Here is a 21,626-nt window from a genome sequence, read left to right as displayed (position 1 = left end):
GCATGAAAAGGTAAAAAGCATCCAAATATACAAACAAAACTGCCAAAAAAGCGATTTTTGGTCTTAGGATGCTTACTTATACATGTTGACACCAATTATTTTTGAAAAAGCGAAAATTACCAGAAAAATTTTGGTTACAGATTTATTATTAGTATAGATTCTTCTCCCATTTTGAAATGATATCATTTATGTAGACGTTAAAAAGAGTAGGTCAAATATTACACTTTTGTTTCACGTCTTTATTTATTAGGATTTCTTCTGTTATTTTCTTTCCGGTGTTTATTCAAATATTTATTAATTATATAAATATAGTTCATACGTTTAATAGAAAACATATTTTCATATATTTAAGAATAAAATGGGAAATCAACAACTTACTGCAACTATCAAATGCAAGACCTCGAAGAACTCTACGTGTAATCCAATAAGAAATGAATCAAGCATCTTATGTCTACTTTAGGAGCACATGAGCAATACATATTTTACGAAAAATATTCAAGTTAAGACTTTCTCGCTGCAGTGACGCAGGAAAGCATATTATTAACGACATATCAGCGACGATAAAAGATACATGCAACGTCCCACATCTGTTACCTCACGTACAACGTTGAGGGGAAATTTATTTGCATTGCTTCGAGATTTTCTGTAGCAGAATGTATTGATTCACGGCCCCGTCATTGCGACATACATTATGCACATGACACTTACGGGGCCTTGGAAGGGGGCGGGATCCTTTACGACGGGCTTCACACTTGTGAGAGGCTCCATGCAACATGCATGACTTCGAGTCTGGACGAAAATACCGACGCCTAACTTGACCCGAGAGACACGTGGTCGAACCAATCCTCGCTGATGACCGCACGCGTTTCCCACCTCCCTAAATTATGGGCCCTTCGTCCGGCGTGCTCTTATGAGAGAGGAAAAATGAAGCAGGGTCCACGGCAACCCACGCACTCACGCATCAATAACATGAGCAGGTTTATGCAGCTTCTCGTCTGGGAAAACTTTTCTTTAAATTAAATTTTTGGACCCGTGTAGGTCGCATCGAGAAAAACGTTCTGACTTCAATTTGGCTCTCTGATACCTCGGTTCTAGAGCAAGGCGTTGTCATTCTGCGAACTCAGTTCGATTCCTAGCGTTAGGCTAATTGGAATTATTTACGTTCCTATAGAATTTATCTGTTATGGTGACAATAATAGACTAATAATAATAATAATAATAATAATAATAATAATAATAATAATAATTCTTTATTTATACTGGCAAAGTTAAGCCCATAGGGCCTCCTCTTACACTCTACCAGGTCACAAAGTATACAAGCAGTTAAAATTTAACAAAAAGTTAAAGAAGAGAATACTACCATATTACAGAAAAATAATAGCATAGGCTAATAAAATCGACACTAAACAACATGAAAATAATACCATAATAGAAAAAAGAAAGTAAAATACATTGGAATATAGCAAAAGCAACTCATTTAGTACAAATGGTTAATATGGAAAACGTAAGGAAGAATATAACAAAATAGAATGTAATAAAATAATAACAAATAAAAAAAGAAAATTAAATAAAATTCACAATAAAAGGCTATGATAATAAATTCATCAGCTGATAAAGAGAACAAAAAGGGGAAAGGAAGGAAAATAAATATATAGCCTATATTTTTACAAAACTATCGCAGAGAAAAGAGCTTATAACTGAAAGCAATCTGAATTGAAAAAGTGCAATTTTAGTTTATATTTGAAACTACACAATGTCAGACAGTCTCTGACATGTTGCGGTAGAGAGTTCCAGAGATGAGCTGCAGAGACGGTGAAAGATGAAGAGTAGAAGGATGTTCTGTGTTTAGGAATGGAGAGTGTGATATGGTGTTGTGAGCGAGTATCTATTTCGTGATATGAGGACAAATGTTGAAAACGAGAAGCTAGGTAGCTAGGGTTAGAGGTTTGAAGAATATTGAAGAGTAAAGTGAGAGAGTAAATAGTTCTTCGCTCTTTGAGACGGACCCAGGAGAGCATATTTAGTGAAGGTGTGATACGGTCAGATCTACAATGGTTATTAGAGGAGAAAAATTCGCTCCGATGCTGGGGATCGAACCCGGGTCCTTGGTTCTACGTACCAAGAGCTCTAACCATTGAGCTACGCCGAAGTTCAACTAGAAACTAGAGGAGAGGGATTCGATCCGGTGCGGTGGATTCGTGTTCATTTTTTTATTGTAACTCCAGTGCAAAACTAAAACAACTCATTTCGTTTTTCGCCTGTTTTTTTTTTCTGTTTTAAGATTTTCAATGCAAAAATACTGTAAGATCTAAGATTGAAATAGATAATAAGGCAGTAGAACAAGTAACAAATTTTAAGTACCTGGAATGTGATGTAAGTTACAGAAAGGATAATGATATAAAAATAAAATTACAATCATTCCAAACAGTATGTGGCACAATTAATAGAATTTCGAAGAATAAAAGTAGAAAGGATACAAAAATGAAATTCTACAATGTAATGGCAGTCCCTACTATTTTATATGGAAGTGAAAGTTGGGTTACAACAAAACCTGAAGTTAGTAAAATACAAGCGGCAGAGATGAGATTCTTGCGGAAAGTAAAAGGATGCACGAGATTGGATAGAATTAGAAATGAAGATATTAGGCAGGAACTAGGAGTATACCCACTTATTGATAAAATAGACAATCACAGACAAGATTGGAAATTATATGTAGAGAGAATGGACGAATACAGACTTCCTAAGAAAGCAATAAATTATAAACCAAAAGGACGAAGAGATCAGGGACGACCGATGATAAAATGGAGCGATCTTTGAAGCCGGAACGGGCAATTGCCCATACCATGAACTGAATAAGAAGAAGAAGAAGAAGAAGAAGATTTTCACAAACTATGAGGAGATCACCGGTGTGGCTCTGTCGGTTAAGTCGCTTGCCTGCCGGTCTGAAGTTGCGCTCGGGAGCGGGTTCGATCTCCGCTTGGGCTGATTACCTGGTTGGGTTTTTTCCGAGGTGTTCCCCAACCGTAATGTGAATGCCAGGTAATCTATGGCGAATCCTCGGCCTCATCTCGCCAAATACCATCTCCCTATCACCAAGGTCATCGACGTTAAATAACCTAGTAATTGATACAGCGTCGTTAAATAACCAACTGAAAAAGGAAAACAAAAAACTATGAGGATGAAATGAGTAAGATACCTTGGCGTTAACGGGAAGCGATGTTCGCGATGATAGGGTAAGGTTGCCTATATCGCATCACTTCAGCATTTATAATTTTTATTGAACAATACTGTTTTTATTTTCTGCATTCCTTTACAGAGATACATTCCCAGAACATTTACCTTTCATGTAAAAAAGAATCCTTGAATTTGATTCAATATTTTTTAATTAGAAAGACATTTTCGAAACACTTATCAGTGGTGCCATTTAGGCAACTAGTTTCCTAAATAGCACCTGCGGTTTCTTAAATCGCACCTCTTTATCTGCGGGGAACAAGATGAAGGAAAGCTTCAACTGCTTCATGATGTAGCTGTCTGAAATGATCTGAAGATAGAAACATCTAAAGGCTGCGACTATGAGTATTATGTCGAGAAAGCTGAAACAGGAGCATACCATTTTCCCGAGATAATCTAGCTTCTAAATTTTTAGAATGGGTCGTATAGGTGAACATACATAAGTAGCACTCTTTCTATGGCAGGTTTGAGTGTGGCAAATGAAATGTTTGATTAGGCGACAAATACTTCACTGTTTATGTAACCTGACTCAGAGCAAACAACTAACGATGCTAGAGGAGCACCAGCTTATATAGGATGCACTGTTTGACGTTTAAAAATTATCATGGATGGCACAAAATACCTGGTGCGCTTGTACAACACACACTTGTTGTATTAACGCCCTTCTCACCACTTGATATTGCATCCAACTGATGCATTCCTTGTTCAGTTAAAATTTTTGGGGACTTCTTTTTTATGGCTAGAATTGCTACAGTTGCACCGGTGCGAATTAGGCACCTACAAAGTGGTGCGAATTGAGAAACTACGCCATAAGTTATTATTTCCTTCATTCTAGCCTATAATCACCACATGTTCGAAAATCCTATTAAGTTAAATGTTCTTTAATATTTCTTTAAACGAATAACACCTTAAGATTATGGATTCCTTTGCATACAAATCCGTTATTTAGTTAAAAAATGTTAGCTAAATATGCATCCACCTGAGCGATTATATTAGATACACTATCACCACGCTGCTGACACAAAAAAGTGGCAGAAATCAAGTGACATGGTGGTTGTTCATGTGGTAGATTGTAACAATACCACTAGATGCCACACTACTACAGTAACTTGTTTTAAACTAGCAGTGGTGCCATTTAGGAAGCGGTGCGATTTTTGCTACTCTACCCTACTAATGCTGATATTACAGAAGTAGCAGATTTCTCGTAGTTTGAACACCGGAGTGGTAGTGGTTTCTTAAGAGATTCGCTCTGGGTCTGACCCAGGTCCTGGGAGACATGGACAGCAACCTACTCACTCGCGAGCTTGGGTTCGGCTCTAATTTAATTAAACGTGTAACTTGCAACCGCCTGCTGCTGCTGCATGCCCGCAAAGCATCCCCGCATTCTATATTCCATAAACGAGAGGCCGTGCAGATTCATCCCCAGAGACCTCAGGTCAGCTGCCATGGCAACAAAATTTCTTTTGACTACGTTGTGCGCGGCAATACGCGATCCATCACTGCGAGCGTCCAAATTGCCGTGAAATGTTCTCCCAATTCATAACATGAAACGAATATCACTTCTAAAATTTAGCGTGTACCACTGAATTGACTTCAGCGATAAACTCGACAGCGGTAGAAATTCGAAATACGTAGGGCTCTTAACAGCAAAATATTTTGCGCTCTTCAATTTCTAAATGCAAATAAAAACACGAAGAGAAGTATTGGAAATGAGACAGTAAGACTACTTTCAGACGAGGCCACTTTTAGAAGCCTAAAACAGGGCCACAGCCAGGGCACTATTTTAGAACACTCAAGAACCTTGACTTCGTCCATCATAAAATACAACTCCTCTATCGCCGTGATTCAAACCCGGGTCTGCTGTCATCGTAAACTATGCAACCAAGGCGCTAGACGAATCTGCAGATGAATTTCAATACCCAGAAATATCACAAATATGACTCAGTTTTCTAACGGTCGTCAGATATTACTGGTGCACAGTCGTATTTCAGAGACAAGTAATAACCTCGTTGGTCATCTTCATCCGACTTCAATGAAGCTCGTACATTAGCCTGTATCCACCAGAGGTCTGCATCGGACGTTTTCGCTCGAGCGCCAAGTAGTTCATAGCATAATCCGATAGATAGCGCACATGCATAATGGGTAAAATTGTCGCGAGCTATAAATCCTCGAACGATATAAGCCGAGCGTTAGACATTCGTTCTTGTTACAGTGATGAACTGTGTAGTAACATCATAGGTGTTTATCATTTCAAAACTTTGCAGTGTTTAACTAACCTCTCCATAGTACAACTACAAAACTTGCTTTAAAAAATAATATAAATGTTATAGGTAAATATTCCCCACCCCCACACAGGAGTGATTTTGTTTTTGCCATATCTGATAGATGTTATTGGATGTAATAGTAATATGCGTTACAAGAGCAGTATGTTGAAGTTTTCATGTTCGAGGAAAAGTTTGAAAAAGCGAAATGTAGTTGAGCTTTTTTAATTTCCGAGAATTGAAAGAACACATACCGCTCGTGTATCGTACGTCATTTTGTATGAAGATAGTTTATTACATACCTGAAAGAGGAATTTCTAATTAGTTGCAATGAAATCTCCATCTTGGTTTCTGTTCAATGGCGGCAAATTTGTAAAACAAAAATATCTATCTTCAACATTGTTGCTTTAAAATGTTTTCTGTGTTTACTATACTCCAGCAAGCCGTGATATACGTCTGTCTTTTTTTTCCCCCAGTCCATAAATGCGAACTTAAAACAAACGATAAGGTTATGTAATGATTTATTTTTCATTTTAATATTTTAACAATATTATTTACATAACATATTGCAGTAATAACATCGGCATCTGGAATCTTGTTGATTTTTTCACGGCTTCCTTAATGTTACTTGCATCACGAATGCAGTAACTTTAGTGGAGTTGTAGAGTTTACTTAATTTTTGCAAATATTTAAAAACAATAATTAACAGTGCAATTTAGGTGAAATTGCAGTGGTAAGTTTCCAATTTATAATTATTACTATATTGAACGTCTCTAAAAATAATATGTTAGAAGCCTGAAGCAGTAAAATCAATATGTCACTTAAGCGGTAAAAAGAGGGAAATTGTTATGTGTGTTAGGTTGGGAATATTGAGTGTGGAATTTTATACTTACCGTGGATTGGTTTTGTGCGGAAACCAAGCAAATACGCACGATCTCGCACAAATGTAATTATTATAGACGGAGAACACAATCACGATAATGCAAGAAATGTATCAAGTTTTCTAGTAATAATAATAATAATAATAATAATAATAATAATAATAATAATAATAATCTCTAATAATTAGTGTATCACTCTTTGCATCTGTAACAGTTGTGCAGCATGATCATTCGTTTTATTACATTTTCTGTGGCGTTATCTCTGTATACTAATATTGTTATTAATTTACTGCTACATAATACTATTTTGTAAAGCGTTTCTACATTGTCGCAGTATATAGGCGGAACACTATGTGTGGACCTATCATATTATATATGTGGTAAATCAAATATTGAATAATTATTAATTAGCAATAATAACTGTATATAGAAGTTTTTCATACTATTTTATTTATAACTTCATGTTACTGTTTTGGTACGTTCCATTAGACGTTTGTCATAAACGCAGAAAATAAAGCCTTACTTTTACCGTGTGAGCAAAACATATGTGTATCTTAACTTTCGCCTTCCATACAATATAAGACATGTCGGTGAGATGACCTTGTACTGTGCTTCTATTTATTACGAGCGTATAACGACCGATCTTTTCTCACTCGAGCGTGCGACATTCGACCGAGTTCAAGCGAGCGATTTAATTCCAATGCAGCACTCTGGTATCCACACTTTGATTTTATCAAATCTGGGGAAGAAAAAGTGAAATAGAGAAAGTTGGTGGAATTAATTTTTTTATGTTGAAGTTAATGACAGATCCCTGGATTACTCTTGTTCTCCGAAATTATTCAGCATGAGTAACATTTTGGTACTAGTAAGTATACCAAAAAATTTTCAGGTACTATGTTTTAATACATATAGGGTGTCCTGAGCTTTAGGAATCAGTTTTATAGGCCATTTTGAGCATAAAATGTCACATGGACATGGGACCGATTATCATTAGCTTAAAAGTTATTCGAAAAAATCCGAACTTCATATTGTGAATCAGGCTTTGTAGTTTCATCGTAATAGAAATATCGGAACGTAACTAAACGGAGGGTTGCGCTATGACGTGAAGTACTGCGGAGAAGGGAAAGATAGATCTGGTGATTATCAGTTGCGCTTATCGGAGACAGCTACGCCGTGGTACGCTAAGCGCAATTCACATCCATGCGGCCAAGTGCATTGAAGGGAAGGAGGGATATTTGAAAATCTGCTTCCAAACTTAGGTAGGCTATGTTTATTTTATGATTAGTTCACTATTTTGAGTTAATATTTCCATGTATTTTCCGTAAATAAATTCTTAGTTCTGTTCAAAACCACTGCTACTTTCGAAGGACTCAATCAACCGTAACTCCTTAACGGTTAATAATCAGACCTGTCTTCATATCACATTTGATGCTCATAATTACCTATAGTACCGATTCCTAAAGCGGTGGTAATTAGTCGTGAATCACCTTGTACTTTTGCATACGTTTAGGCTATACAGGGTGTTTAAAAATACGGGGCATAATTTCAGGTATGTATTTCCCACATGTAGACAATCAAAATAGTTCATTATAATATGTGTCCGGAAATGATTCATTTCCGAGTTATGGCCTTCACATAATTGAAATTCACCGGAACGTTTTTCTTTCCGCAGGTCGTTGTCATTACAGAAGATGTTCAAAATGTCCACCTCCTGCTTGAATACAGACCTCACATCGATGTCTCATTGACCTGCGAACACGATCCCAAACTCCAAGAGTATTGCGTATGTCCTCAGAACATGCCACAATTCGATTCCGAAGGGATTCCAAATCAGGCACTGGAGACGAATAAACCAATGATTTTAAATGGCTCCACAAGTAGAAATCGAGAGGGTTCAGATCAGGTGAGCGTGGAGGCCAAGCAATTGGGCCACCTCTACCTATCCATCGATCAGGAAACCTTCGATCCAAGTACCGGCGAGCCGTACGACTGAAGTGTGCAGGAGCGCCATCATGCAAGAGGTGAATGTGTTGACGATTGATCAGTGGAGTGTCTTCTAAAACATGAGGTATGGTTCCGGTGAATTTCAATGTTGTGAAAGCCATAACTCGGAAATAAAGCATTTCCGGACACATGTTGTAATGAACTATTTTGATTGTCTACATGTGGGAAATACATACCTGAAATTATGCCCCGTATTTTTTAAACACCCTGTATTAGTCGCTTCCAAGACGATTATATTAGAATTCTTGCTTTTCATTACATTAGCCAAATCAATTTAAGATATAAAAGTACAAATTAGAGAAAATGACAATATGGAGTCATCATCGACATTATCATGATCATGATCATCATCATCATCATCATCATCATCATCATCAGCAGCAGCAGCAGCAGCAAAATCACTCCCTATTAGACAGTAATTTTCTCTACTCCATGGTTTCAGAATTGAACACAGCCCTTCTAGATACCACTATCTTATTTTTACATAACATTAGAACTGCATCATATGTTTATACCTGATCGATTTGGATTAAACGTCAATTTATGGTCTTTTCTCAGCACGATTTGAATAAGACATCGTCCGCATTCTAATTCGGATCTCCAGTATGGAAATCCCTCGCTCTCACCAACAGGTTACAGGCATTTCGCGTTTCCTCAACAGATGTCAGAACAAACACAAGAGTAGCGGTGTTGCAAACACAATGAAAATACATCCAGTATGTTTAATTATTCCTAGCAAGAACAACGGTTTCCATGGCTACGTTGTAGCTTGTGATGAAACCAACAGGAAGCACTTTAAACAGCATGACAGTTGCACTTACCAAAAAGGTGACGAAAACCGGTTGGTCACGCCAATTGTTGTACATCTTTGGGGCTCTTACCTGAAAAGAAAGAGAACAAATTGAAACATTTGTAAGAGAAACGTTGCCGACATGGCACGTACAGAATAAAGTCCTCTCTCACTATGTAACTACTTTATAATTATATATTTTATATATTCATGCGTTATTTATATTAACAGCACATAGTTGGATTTTTCTAAGAATTAGATTTTATGTTATGTTTAAAAATAACTCTCTACGAGGATTACATACCAGAATGCATTATCTACGACTCATGTAAAAAAGACAGTGAAAATAGCTGTTTCAATAACATCACCGCCATCTAATTCAAATACTGATGGCCGGTTTCTCCAAGTATTGTTAGAACACTTAAAGACTGTTAAACCCTCAACACTTTGTTAAATACAGTTTTTTCATGTCTTCAACATTAGTTTGGTTTAACAGATTGTTAACTGTTTGTCAACTTTAAATGTAGGATTTCAGGCAGTTAACTCATTTAACAAACAGTGAAACATGGCGGATGACACCACAGCTGTTCAGATAAAAGTTGTGAAAGTAATATATTATGTCTCTCTTTAAGGAATGTTTAGAGTAAGAATGATAATATATCAATTAAAAGATATTTTGGAATATTAATATAGGGAAGATAATCTTTATAAGTCAACTGATTACTGGACTTTATTTAAATGCTGAGCTGTTATCCATTTAATATTTAGAAAATGTGCGATCTCAACGTGGCAAGAAATTGAAGTTAGATTTGAATATCGTACAAACAGAAACAGGCCACGTGCTCCAATCCACCAGCTACTATTAACTCTAGATTCTATGCTACTGGCTCTTTTCAACTATAGCCGATGTCAGTAGTGCTTCAAAATACGCAGTGACTATATAATAAAATGTTTCAGCAGCAATTGCTTCTTTAAGACGAAATTACATGTAATTTCTACATGGACATGAAGCAGAGAGATCTTTATTTTATTGGGTTATTTTACGACGCTGTATCAACATCTAGGTTATTTAGCGTTTGAATGAAATGAAGGTGATAATGCCGGTGAAATGAGTCCGGGGTCCAGTACCGAAAGTTACCCAGCATTTGCTCGTGATGGGTTGAGGGAAAACCCCCGAAAAAACCTCAACCAGGTAACTTGCCCCGACCGGGATTCGAACCCGGGCCACCTGGTTTCGCGGCCAGACGCGCTGACCGTTAATCCACAGGTATGGACGAAGCAGAGAGAGTGAGTAGAGAATTTTATATGATATGTAATTCTCCTCGGGGTTTTATGTACAGTTGACTACACACATTCCTGTAATTATTGTCACCTGGTGGTCATAATGCTGAGATTTTTCTAAACAGAAATTTCATATTTAGCATTCTATAATCTTACTTATAATAATAATTATTCATTAGTAGTCAATACAACTTTAATTTATCAACTCTCTGTACTATATGGATCATGGCCTATTGTAACAGGTTATGATTTTATACATGTTTCATGACTTACTCTACAGTACAGAATTTAAATAATAATTTCAGCCAATAAGAAATTGCGTTACATGTGCAAAGTCATTACCAACTGCTGTTGAGTAGTTAGAATAGTATTAACGACAGTTAAAGTTAAGTGTTGGAATAGTATTAACGACAGTTAAAGTTAAGTGTTGGTTATTTTAAACGAAATTATTTTGAAGAAATGGAAAATATATTAACAAAACGTTAAAAATAAACCAGCTGTTACTTTAACATATTTTGTTAAGCCAAATTAAACATTACTTGGAGAAACTAGCCATGATACTTTTAAATCATCCGACCTCAGTTCCCAGGACCAAATTAGGCATTCACGAGTAGCGGAACTCACTGATCATGTGGCCAACATGGCGCAGAATCATAGCACAGGAGTACAGAGGACAAACACAAATGCAAGAGACTTGTATTCATAATAATAATAATAATAATAATAATAATAATAATAATAATAATAATAATAATAATTTCTCATATTCTCCAAATCTTGCGCACGCAGCTACATAATGCTATTTACGTGTATCAAAAACCACAGTAATTCAATTATTTCCACACACATCCGCGATTAAAGCTGATCTGCTCTTACGAGATTCTGTAAAGTGTGAGTATAGGCACAGGAAGCGTGTGGAATACACACTATTCTCTGTTCTTTAATAACACAAACAATGTTGTACATTCATTTTATGTATGTACAATGTGAATGCAATGTTTATTTCGGGATTCAAATTGTACCGCAATATTTCAACCGCATTGGAGAGGTTTGGGTAAATCAGACGAGCTATTTTTCCGACAACCACTATCACTTTCTAACAAATCTAATTCAGTTTGGCACACGGTTCAAGTTGGTATGAAAAATTGTTAATATAACTCGCAGACTATGAACGTAATTTTTCCCCAGTATATAATTTATATATATATATATATATATACCTATATTCATTTATTTAACTAGCAAGCTAGTGAGTACAAATTACAAATTACATTTATAAAACAAAAATGTTTCTAGCCACTACCGTAAGAGCTAGGCTCGTGTACGGTGTGGTATAACTTAGGCCTACTTGGTTATTTAACGACTCTGTATCAGCTACGAGGTTAATTTTAGCGTCAATGGAATTGGTGATAATGAGATGATATTTGGCGAGATGAGGCCGAGGATTCACCATAGATTACCAGACATTTGCCTTTCGAATGGGCAAAACCTCGGAAAAAACCGAACCAGATAATCAGCCCAAGCGGGAATCGAACTCGCGCCAGAGCGCAACTCCGGATCGGCAGGCAAGCGCCTTAGCCGACAGAGCTATATATCTGCAGTGCCTGGGAAAATGACATAGCCTAAGTCAGTTTCCACAAACTTTTTTTGATAATTTATTGACAACTTACGGAACATCTGCTCGCTTGGAAAAAGAGACATACATAAGTATTTCTCCCATTACAATAATTCATACAGAAGAAAATCAAATCGACACAAACCAGTGTAAGTTGTCAATAAATTATAAAAAAGGTTTGTGGAAACTGACTTATGTCACTTTTCCCAGGCACTCCAGATATATTGTGGCAGATAAGCCCTTTAAAAGGCCTATTTAAATTTGACGAGACATTAAATTCATACATTATTTTTATTTTTAAATGTAGTTTTCCGTAGGATAATATTTTTCAAACTTTAGTGCATTTTTCTCTGAAACTACTGAATCTATTTACATGATATTTTTAGAGTATTTCTGCAGCCTGTGTACTACAAAGTAGACCTACGAGTTTGTGAATATAATACACTTAAACACGAGGAAAAAATATATAGACTATTCACTGAAAAAATGGCAAAAATTGTTAATCAACGTTCAATATTTTTTCTGTTTCACTAAGGGTAAAATATTTACCCAAATTTTGCTTCAGAATTTACAATATGCATTACTTGATAACTTAAAAAAATACAAGGTATATGAGTGACGATTAGCAAATAATGTGCACCTGAAGTCTGAGGTACATTTAGCGAAGTATGAAAACAGATTACCAGTTAGGGCTTTTCTTTTGCACTTGGATAAGAAACTAATTAGTTATCTTTTATACCAGTGGTATTCAATTTCTTTTGCTACGGTACATACAAAATACATTTTTCTTACCTTCATACTACTAACCTCCATTACAGTTATAAATAACAAAAAATGTTGTATGCAAAATAAATAAATAAATAAATAAATAAATAAATAAATAAATAAATAAATAAATAAATAAATAAATAAATAAATAAATAAATAAATAAATAAATAAATAAATAAATAAATAAATAAATAAATAAATAAATAAATAAATAAATAAATAATATTATTATTACTATTATTATTATTATTATTAATATTATTATTATTATTATTATTATTATTATTATTATTATTATTATTATTATTATAAGTATATGATTATGTCTCGTGACCAGAATATTGTACGAAATGGGAATATAAAAATTGGAAATTTATCCTTTGAAGAGGTGGAAAAATTCAAATACCTGGGAGCAACAGTAACAAATATAAATAATATTCGGGAGGAAATTAAACACAGAATAAATATGGGAAATGCCTGTTATTATTCGGTTGAGAAGCTTTTATCATCCAGTCTGCTGTCAAAAAATCTGAAAGTTAGAATTTATAAAACAGTTATATTACCGGTTGTTCTTTATGATTGTGAAACTTGGACTCTCACTTTGAGAGAGAAACATAGGTTAAGGGTGCTTGAGGATAAGGTGCTTAGGAAAATATTCGGGGCTAACAGGGATGAAGTTACAGGAGAATGGAGAAAGTTACACAACACAGAACTGCACGCATTGTATTCTTCACCTGTCATAATTAGGAACATTAAATCCAGACGTTTGAGATGGGCAGGGCATGTAGCACGTATGGGCGAATCCAGAAATGCATATAGAGTGTTAGATGGGAAGCCGGAAGGAAAAAGGCCTTTGAGGAGGTCGAGACGTAGATAGGAAGATAATATTAAAATGGATTTGAGGGATGTGGGATATGATAGAAGAGAGTGGATTAATCTTGCTGAGGATAGGGACGAATGGCGGGCTTATGTGAGGGCGCAATGAACCTTCTGGTTCCTTAAAAGCTAGTAAGTAAATAAGTAAGTAAGCATTATTATTATTATTAAATAAATAACTAGTAAATAACTGATAATAGTTATCAAAAGATTACAAAAAAATAAAATGGAGATATAGCGTAGTCTAATAATTATTTTATCCTTCAAATGAAGATGTAGGCCTATATATTCAGGCACGTATGTAAGAATTATGGTAACACTTGCTGATAAATAATAATAATAATAATAATAATAATAATAATAATAATAATAATAATAATAATAATAATAATACCTCTTATGCCTGTGTACTCAGCGTAATGCCTTGTAATGTCGCTTCTATATACTACTACTAATTGAACCGTTGAGAAAACAACATTCTCTCCCACAGAACAGCGAATAAATTCCTCTTCCCATTCTGTACGAAACCTTCTGTTCCTGCTCGTAGAGACAGAGAGTTTGTAGAGCGACATGGTACCGACACTGCTTACCTTCAGTACTTGACCGTACAAGAAACTCCCCTTACCAGTATGAATGTCTTTGATTACACGATGTAATCACGATACCCAGCTTGGTTACCGCTGGTCTAAAGGAACATTACACTCTTTTTATTGCAGTGTGTTGAGATAAGTACAAAACGTGAATCTCTGTTGAAAACTCATTTTGTTTCCTTCCTTCCTCCGTACAATAGCACGGTCAAAGTACAGCCTACAATATTAATTATTTCCATCCAATTAAATGTTTGGTACCACAATAACACTGAATTGCTACTAGCTGCATTTGTAATTAAGATTGCTATCATGGCTTAAATTGGAGTCTAAGACGAAGATGTCTCGCATTCAGGTAAATTCACTAATAGTTGAGGGAAGTTTATCGCCCGGGAGCCAGGATATCTTCCAGCACACAAGAACGTTGTGGCAACAGCACTAAGGAGCTTAGAATTGAAGACTTTTCGACAGTTCGATAAATCACAGCATACGAGTGTTGTTTGTAACAGTATGCGACAGAGACCAACGTGAAATTAAATCTTAGAACGGTAACATTGTTTTTGTAATGCATAGGAGCATTCGTAAAAACGTAATTTTAAGAAGAACATAATATGCATTTCAATTTGCTGCTCATATGCTAGGGATAATTTAGGACTTGAAACGAACTACAAGAGTTTATAAAGATAGCATTTTTCTCGAGAAAGGATAATTTTTCTGATCTGTCTGTTTAGGAAATATTAATAACAGCAATTGAACCTATGTAAAAAAAAAAACAAAAAAAAAACTACTTTTATAACTATTATTTTATTTAAAAAATTTACAGCCTTGTCTATATTACTTTTGGAAAGTAATAAATAATCCGTGGCGCTACAGCCCACGAAGGGCCAATACCGACCAGCCGGCTGCTGAGCTCACGGCCACATGCCGAAGCAAGGGTGGATGATCATCCAACCAGAATGGAGGTATCGTGTGGTTAGCACGATGAGCTCCCCAGCCGTTGTAGCTGGTTTGCGTAATCCGATTTCGCTACCTATCGTAGCTCTCCAAGTGCATCACGATGCTGGGTGGGTACCGGTCCCATACAATGGCCGATATTTCATGAGAAAATTTCTTCTCCCATGAGGACTCGAACCAGCGCGCATTCCGTAACGCGAGCCCTAGGCAGGATGCCTTAGACCACGACGCCACGGCGCGGGACTTTGAGAAGTAATACCAAGCTATAAATAACAATAATAATTTTGAGAAGTAATAACAAGCTATAAATAATAACAATAATAATAATAATAATAATAATAATAATAATAATAATAATAATAATAATAATAATAATAATAATAATATGGTTGTGAAACTTGGACTCTCACATTTAGAGAGGAACAGAGATTGAGGGTGTTCGAGAATAAGGTGCTTAGGAAAATATTTGGGTCTAAAGGGATGAAATTACAGGAGAATAGAGAAAGTTACACAAAGCATAACTGCAAGCATTGTATTCTTCAAATAACATAATTAGCAACATTAAATCCAGAGTTTGAGATGGGCAGGGCATGTAGCACGTATGAGTGAATCCAGAAATGTATATAAAGTGTGAGACGTAGACAGGAGGTTTACTACTGAAATGGATTTGAGGGAGGTACGATATGATGGTGGGGACTGGATTAATCTTGCTAAGGATAGAGACAGATGGCGGGCTTATATGAGGGCGACAATAAACCTCCGGGTTCCTTGAAAGCCATTTTTAAATAAGTAATAATAATAATAATAATAATAATAATAATAATAATAATAAGTTAATAATGATCAGAGACCGGAACTTTGCCAGAATGCCTTTTTAAATGTGTTAAATCTATCTTCATTTTGAAAGTAAATCTGTACGAATTATACCTTTGTGATTGAAACGTCACAGTTTTACGTTGCCCTTTTCTGCCTTTTTAAATATAAATGCCTAATTTACAAAATAAATGTTTTTTGCTTATATTTATTTATTTATCTATCTATCTATCTATCTATCTATCTATCTATCTATCTATCTATCTATCTATCTATCTATCTATCTATCTATCTATCTATCTATCTATCTATCTATCTATCTATCTATCTATCTATCTATCTATCTATCTATCTATCTATCTATCTATCTATCTATCTATCTATCTATCTATCTATCTATCTATCTATCTATCTATCTATTATTAATTTATTATTAAAATTGCCTACAGGTATATTTTAATCTATTTCTATAACCGCTACAATGAAAGTGACTTCACCGAATGTATATTATTGTCTTTCAGTCAGTTCATATTCTCTTTGCAACAATGAGTGCTGCCGTGCAAAAATGTATAACAGTAAGCGTTTTAATTATCGCTTGTGTTTATTTGACAAGGCAACAATGATTGCGGGTCTATAGTTATTGTTAACGGTTATTTTTCTTTCAGTTTTCATTGCGACGTTATTGTAGCTAGTTAAATATTTCATATCGCAACATATCAGTGCAACCAAACACAAAAATGCACTTTCCAAGGCTACTGGGAAAAAGATTTCTTTGCTTGCAAATTACTCTTCACGCCCAACTACTCTTCAAGGAACGACCACTCATAGCCTATAAATTGAGGGAAAGAAGACAGAGGACGGACACTGGAAAGTTTTCTTTTCTCAATCGTACTATCAGGGACTGGAATGCTTTACCTGCAGACTTACTAAAGGCTTTACCAACAACCAAAAACGTATTTAAAAATAGGCTTAAGGACTTTACTAATAGACGGTAATTTAATTATATACAGTATGTAAAGAGTGTAAATGATATTTTGTTATTGAAGTGTTGTATCAGTGAAGAATTATGTTGTGTCAGTGAAGTGTGTTGTGTCAGTGAAGTGTGTTGTGTAAGTGAAACGTGTTCCTGTCAGTGAAGCTTTATAGTTTATAGTGGCAGTGCAAAGTATTTGAACAGTGAAATGTTTTTGAAGTGTTAGTGAAATCAGGATAGAATCAGTGAAATGTGTCGTAATTCCAGTGCAGTGAGTGAGTTGACAGCGAAATGAGTGTAATGTGGAAAGGTACTTGTGCAGATATGAACATATCATACTCGTGGGTTTTAGTTCGAATTTAGGTTTAAGATACAAATTAGATTTATTTTAAATGTTATTTTAAGTGATCGTGCTTCATTTAATTTAGGATATTCCCTATTATTAATATAAATTATTGTTAGTATTAATTATTGGTATTATTATTAACTGTATTTTTAATGAATAAGTTTATTATTGTCATTATTGAGTGTAATTAGTTACCATTGTCACCGGGTATATACCCATTGCAGTGTGAATAAATACACACATATTTAATTTCAACATCGAGTCGAAAATCTTAATTTGGATTCGAATTATGAAAAGCATTTTTTTGCTGTCGAAATCCCTTTGTGGAAAGTGCAAGGTTTCTGTAATTGTCTTTTATTGCGTATTTTAGCTATTAATAATGCCTTTTTGGCTGCCTATTTTAGCTATTTATGATGCCTTTTTGCCTGCCTATTTTAATGATTCATAATGCCTAACTTCCGGTCTCTGATAATGATAATAAATATTTCATGTCTTCATTGTTAGAGCCAGAAAATTCAGTAACAATGTTTCTAAGCATACTGTACATTATATTACCACAGATGTGAGCCAAGTGAAAGTCTCTCTTAAAACAAATAGAGTTGAAAGATAAAGTTCTTACGACCTAATATACACCATCCTTCACCATTATGAAATACAAGTTTCCGATTGTACGAGAGTTAGAACTGTATATAAGCGCTACGATAAAGGCAGGCTTCAAGCAAATAGAAAACAATTACTAGAACGACTAACACAGTGAAAATAAACGAGACGCCATTTTCGTGTCAGCACGCTCCCCTCCCACGACGGAATATAAGAGAAAGTCGGTTTAGCAAGAAGCCAAGTCTGTGAATACGAGTATGTGCGGCGAAGTTGTAAAATGATCTTATGGAACGACTAGTGCACAAAGTTTTCATGTGTTATAGTAAGAACTAGGATTTTAATACTTCTATCACAACTTCTCCAAACAAGAGTTAGACTCGTTCCCCTCACAAGCGAGATCATCCTTCCATCTTGCTTTAGGTGTGCCAATATATCTGGTTTCTTGAGGTCAATAATCCAGTAAAACAAACTAGAAACTTTATTTTTAGCTTTTAAACATGTAATAATAATAATAATAATAATAATAATAATAATAATAATAATAATAATAATAATAATAATAATAATAATAACAACAACAACAATAATAAATTTATTTATACTGGAAGAGTTAAGTCCTTGAGGCCTTCTTTTACACTCTATCGAGCCACGAAATATACGAGCAGTGAAAATTTAAGAAAAAGTTAAAGAACAGAATATTAACATATTACAAAAATATTCTTAGTCCATTAAATTAACTACAAAAACGAATAATTAAAATTTGTTTGAAGAAACGTTTTGATTATCCAACTAAATTAATTTATTCTGAATTTAATATATTTAATATTGAACAAATTTATAAATATATTCTGTTAAAATTTTATCATAAAAATCGTAATAAGTTTATATTACAGGCACATAATCATGACACAAGACGAAATAATAATTCAACATTAGTAGCACCTAAATGTTTCACATCTGCTGGTCTAAAGCACAGTACTAATTTTGGCCCTCGGTTGTATAATTATTTAGATAAATTACACCCAGAAATTCTAACCTGTAACCCACTAACATATAACAAGAAAATTCGAAACGTGTTAATGTCTTCAATTTGATTAAATAAATTTATAGTCTATGTGTATGAATTCTATAATTTGGAATATATATATATATATATATATATATATATTTTTTTTTTTTTTTTGATAAATTGTCCTGCTTTATTCAAGTACGATATTATTCTTCTCTATGATAATAATATATAATTTCATTGCCGCTGTAATTTTAATTTTAGTTCCTATTTTATTTTATTTGCTATATTCCTTTTATATAATTTCACTGTAGCTGTAATTTTAATTTTAGTTCCTATTTGCGCGAATCTTTTTGTGATGGTTCCTCTAGCCCCAATCAGTAATCTAATACCTTCGATCGACGTTAGATGATATTTTTCCTTATAATATGGTATAGTGGGGTCGTATATGTAGCATTTTTCCTGATGTACCTCAGTAGGTTGATTTTCGTACGTTTCCATCCTTACAGTTGGATCAATTATGAATCCGCTTGTTGATCTTGTCGGGATAGCGATGATGTCAACGCGCCTTGTAGATCCATTTGTGGACAAACCATGGACCTCCTCCTCTACTTGGTAGTTTTTTCCTGATAGGGCCGATGCTAGGAGGGATCGAATCATGTGGTGACGACTATTCCTCAGTAGTTCTCTATGAGAACAGGCTCCCAGAATGTGAGCAAGTGTTTCTTTCTCACTCCGACAATGTCGGCAGTGGGTTCCATTCTGAGACCTACCTGGTAGAGCACGTACTGGACATACATTGGCAGTCATCTTAATAGCGCCCTTCCATTCGCTGCTGGTCAATCCATTCGGTTTAGATAGCCATTTATTACCAGGCGTGTATTCTTTATATAGAATGACTCCCTTTCCTTTCTGAGGCAACGTACACCAGGAATCAAATTCTTTGTCTCGTAGAAGTTTTCGTAAAGATGGTACGTTTATCTGATCAGAGGAGTCAATATTTGCCAATCCAAGTTTATCCAGACTTGCTTGTATTTCATTCGTCAAATCACGTGTTTTTGAAACACATATGTTGTTTGTCTTTGCAAGCAATTTGCAAGCGTTGATAAACTGTAGAGTTGAAAAACAGACGTGGGATCGGCGTGACGCTGGTCTTCCATCTCAGAAAAAAATGATATGTTAATGACTAGACTTCGTTGAATTGCCACACGCAGCATGCAATCAGGTTGCCGATATACGGTAGTATAGAGGAGATGTGCGACCACCCGGTCTCGTAGTATAAGCAGTTCATGTTAAGAGATGTGACCGGTCCAAATAGACAGAGCAGCTACAGCTAATGTATACCTATGTAAGTACTTGTTTTTGCATTACTGTGGTTGGAATAGTCAAAGCTTAACATTTGTTCAGTGTAGACAAGAATTCAATCAAGCATACTATAATGAGAGTGTTGCTGTTCCAAACAATTGCTCTTGGAATACCCTTACCCCCGCAGCCAGTCTTGACCCGTTGGGGAAAGTGGTTGGATGCTGTTAATTATTATGCAGAACATTACGGCAAAATAATGGAGGTAATTGATGCATTGGATAACACAGACAGTTCCGCTGTTGCAGCTGTAAAATCATTGCCTTCTGAACAGCTATTGGAAGATATTCTGTTCATTGATTCTGATTTTAAAATCGTGTCCAAAAGCATCATCCTGTTAGAATCGTCTAAACTACAACTCTCAGAAGCCCTTAATATAGTGGATAAAATATCACAAACAGTTATCCAAAATAACAATTCACTAATTTCAGAAAAAGTGGAATGTAAGTTAAACATTATTGCTACAAATTCTGTCTATTCACAATTTCGTATTATAAATTATGTACTATCAGGTCACGACAAGACGTCTGACGTTGGTGTACTAAAAAGTAGTGACTTCTCGTTCTTCAAATATGCACCTATTACATCGTGTGATGTCGAATGTACATTTTTCCAATATAAAAACTGTTTAAGTGACCATCGGAGGAGGTTCACTTTGCAGTCGCTCAAAATGTACGTAACTCTTTACTGCAATGCACATATCCAAGGATGATGCAAGTATATTACATTAATTTTAAGAGTTAATATATCTCACTACAAAATAACTGTGTATTTACATGTTTAGACAGATTTTACTTCAATGATCATTCATTATATTTCTTGAATGCAGGATACAGGTTTTATTGTAACCGCAGTATACTGCTCAGTGTTTACATCAAAGGCATATTCCATCCGTTGCACGTCCCCTTCTCATACAGTCTATACGTAGTGCGTAGTAAACCTTACGATTCTCGTGGCAATTCCACGAAGTCTATTAATGACAAATATACATGCTGTCGATGGTATTACCACTCACAACAATGGCTCCATGCGGAGTCTTAACTGCCATGTACCCCATGACATGCACTTTGCATAATAAGAAAGTAGAAACAAGAAAGAAAAGGTTTAGAGCCAATCTGTGGCACAGGCAACAGAGCGTCATTCTGTGCGTGGTCGCGGACTGCAGAGACAACACCGCAGCGGCTCATCCTGATGGACAGCTGGACGGAAACAACAGAATTCACTTACGCTCAGGCCTGTGCCATGCGAATACAGAATAACTGACTGTTGCAGAG

At 35.3% G+C, this 21,626-nt stretch overlaps 1 protein-coding gene across 12 annotated transcripts in view; it reads right to left on the bottom strand.

Annotated features, from left to right (window-relative positions):
• Dys (Dystrophin) overlaps positions 1-21,626 on the bottom strand; it is a 2,834,509-nt gene that overhangs the window by 700,169 nt on the left and 2,112,714 nt on the right. For all 12 annotated transcript variants that reach the window (XM_069839232.1, XM_069839233.1, XM_069839235.1 and 9 more), the window contains one exon: positions 9,199-9,258. In XM_069839232.1, the coding sequence (XP_069695333.1) occupies positions 9,199-9,258 (60 nt within the window). The remainder of the gene's footprint in view (positions 1-9,198; positions 9,259-21,626) is intronic.

This window comes from Periplaneta americana, chromosome 11 (assembly GCF_040183065.1).
Source record: "Periplaneta americana isolate PAMFEO1 chromosome 11, P.americana_PAMFEO1_priV1, whole genome shotgun sequence".
In the NCBI taxonomy this organism is placed as follows: domain Eukaryota; kingdom Metazoa; phylum Arthropoda; class Insecta; order Blattodea; family Blattidae; genus Periplaneta; species Periplaneta americana.
The sequence above is the reverse complement of the archived record's forward strand: the minus strand, read 5'-3'. Positions and strand labels throughout refer to the sequence as shown.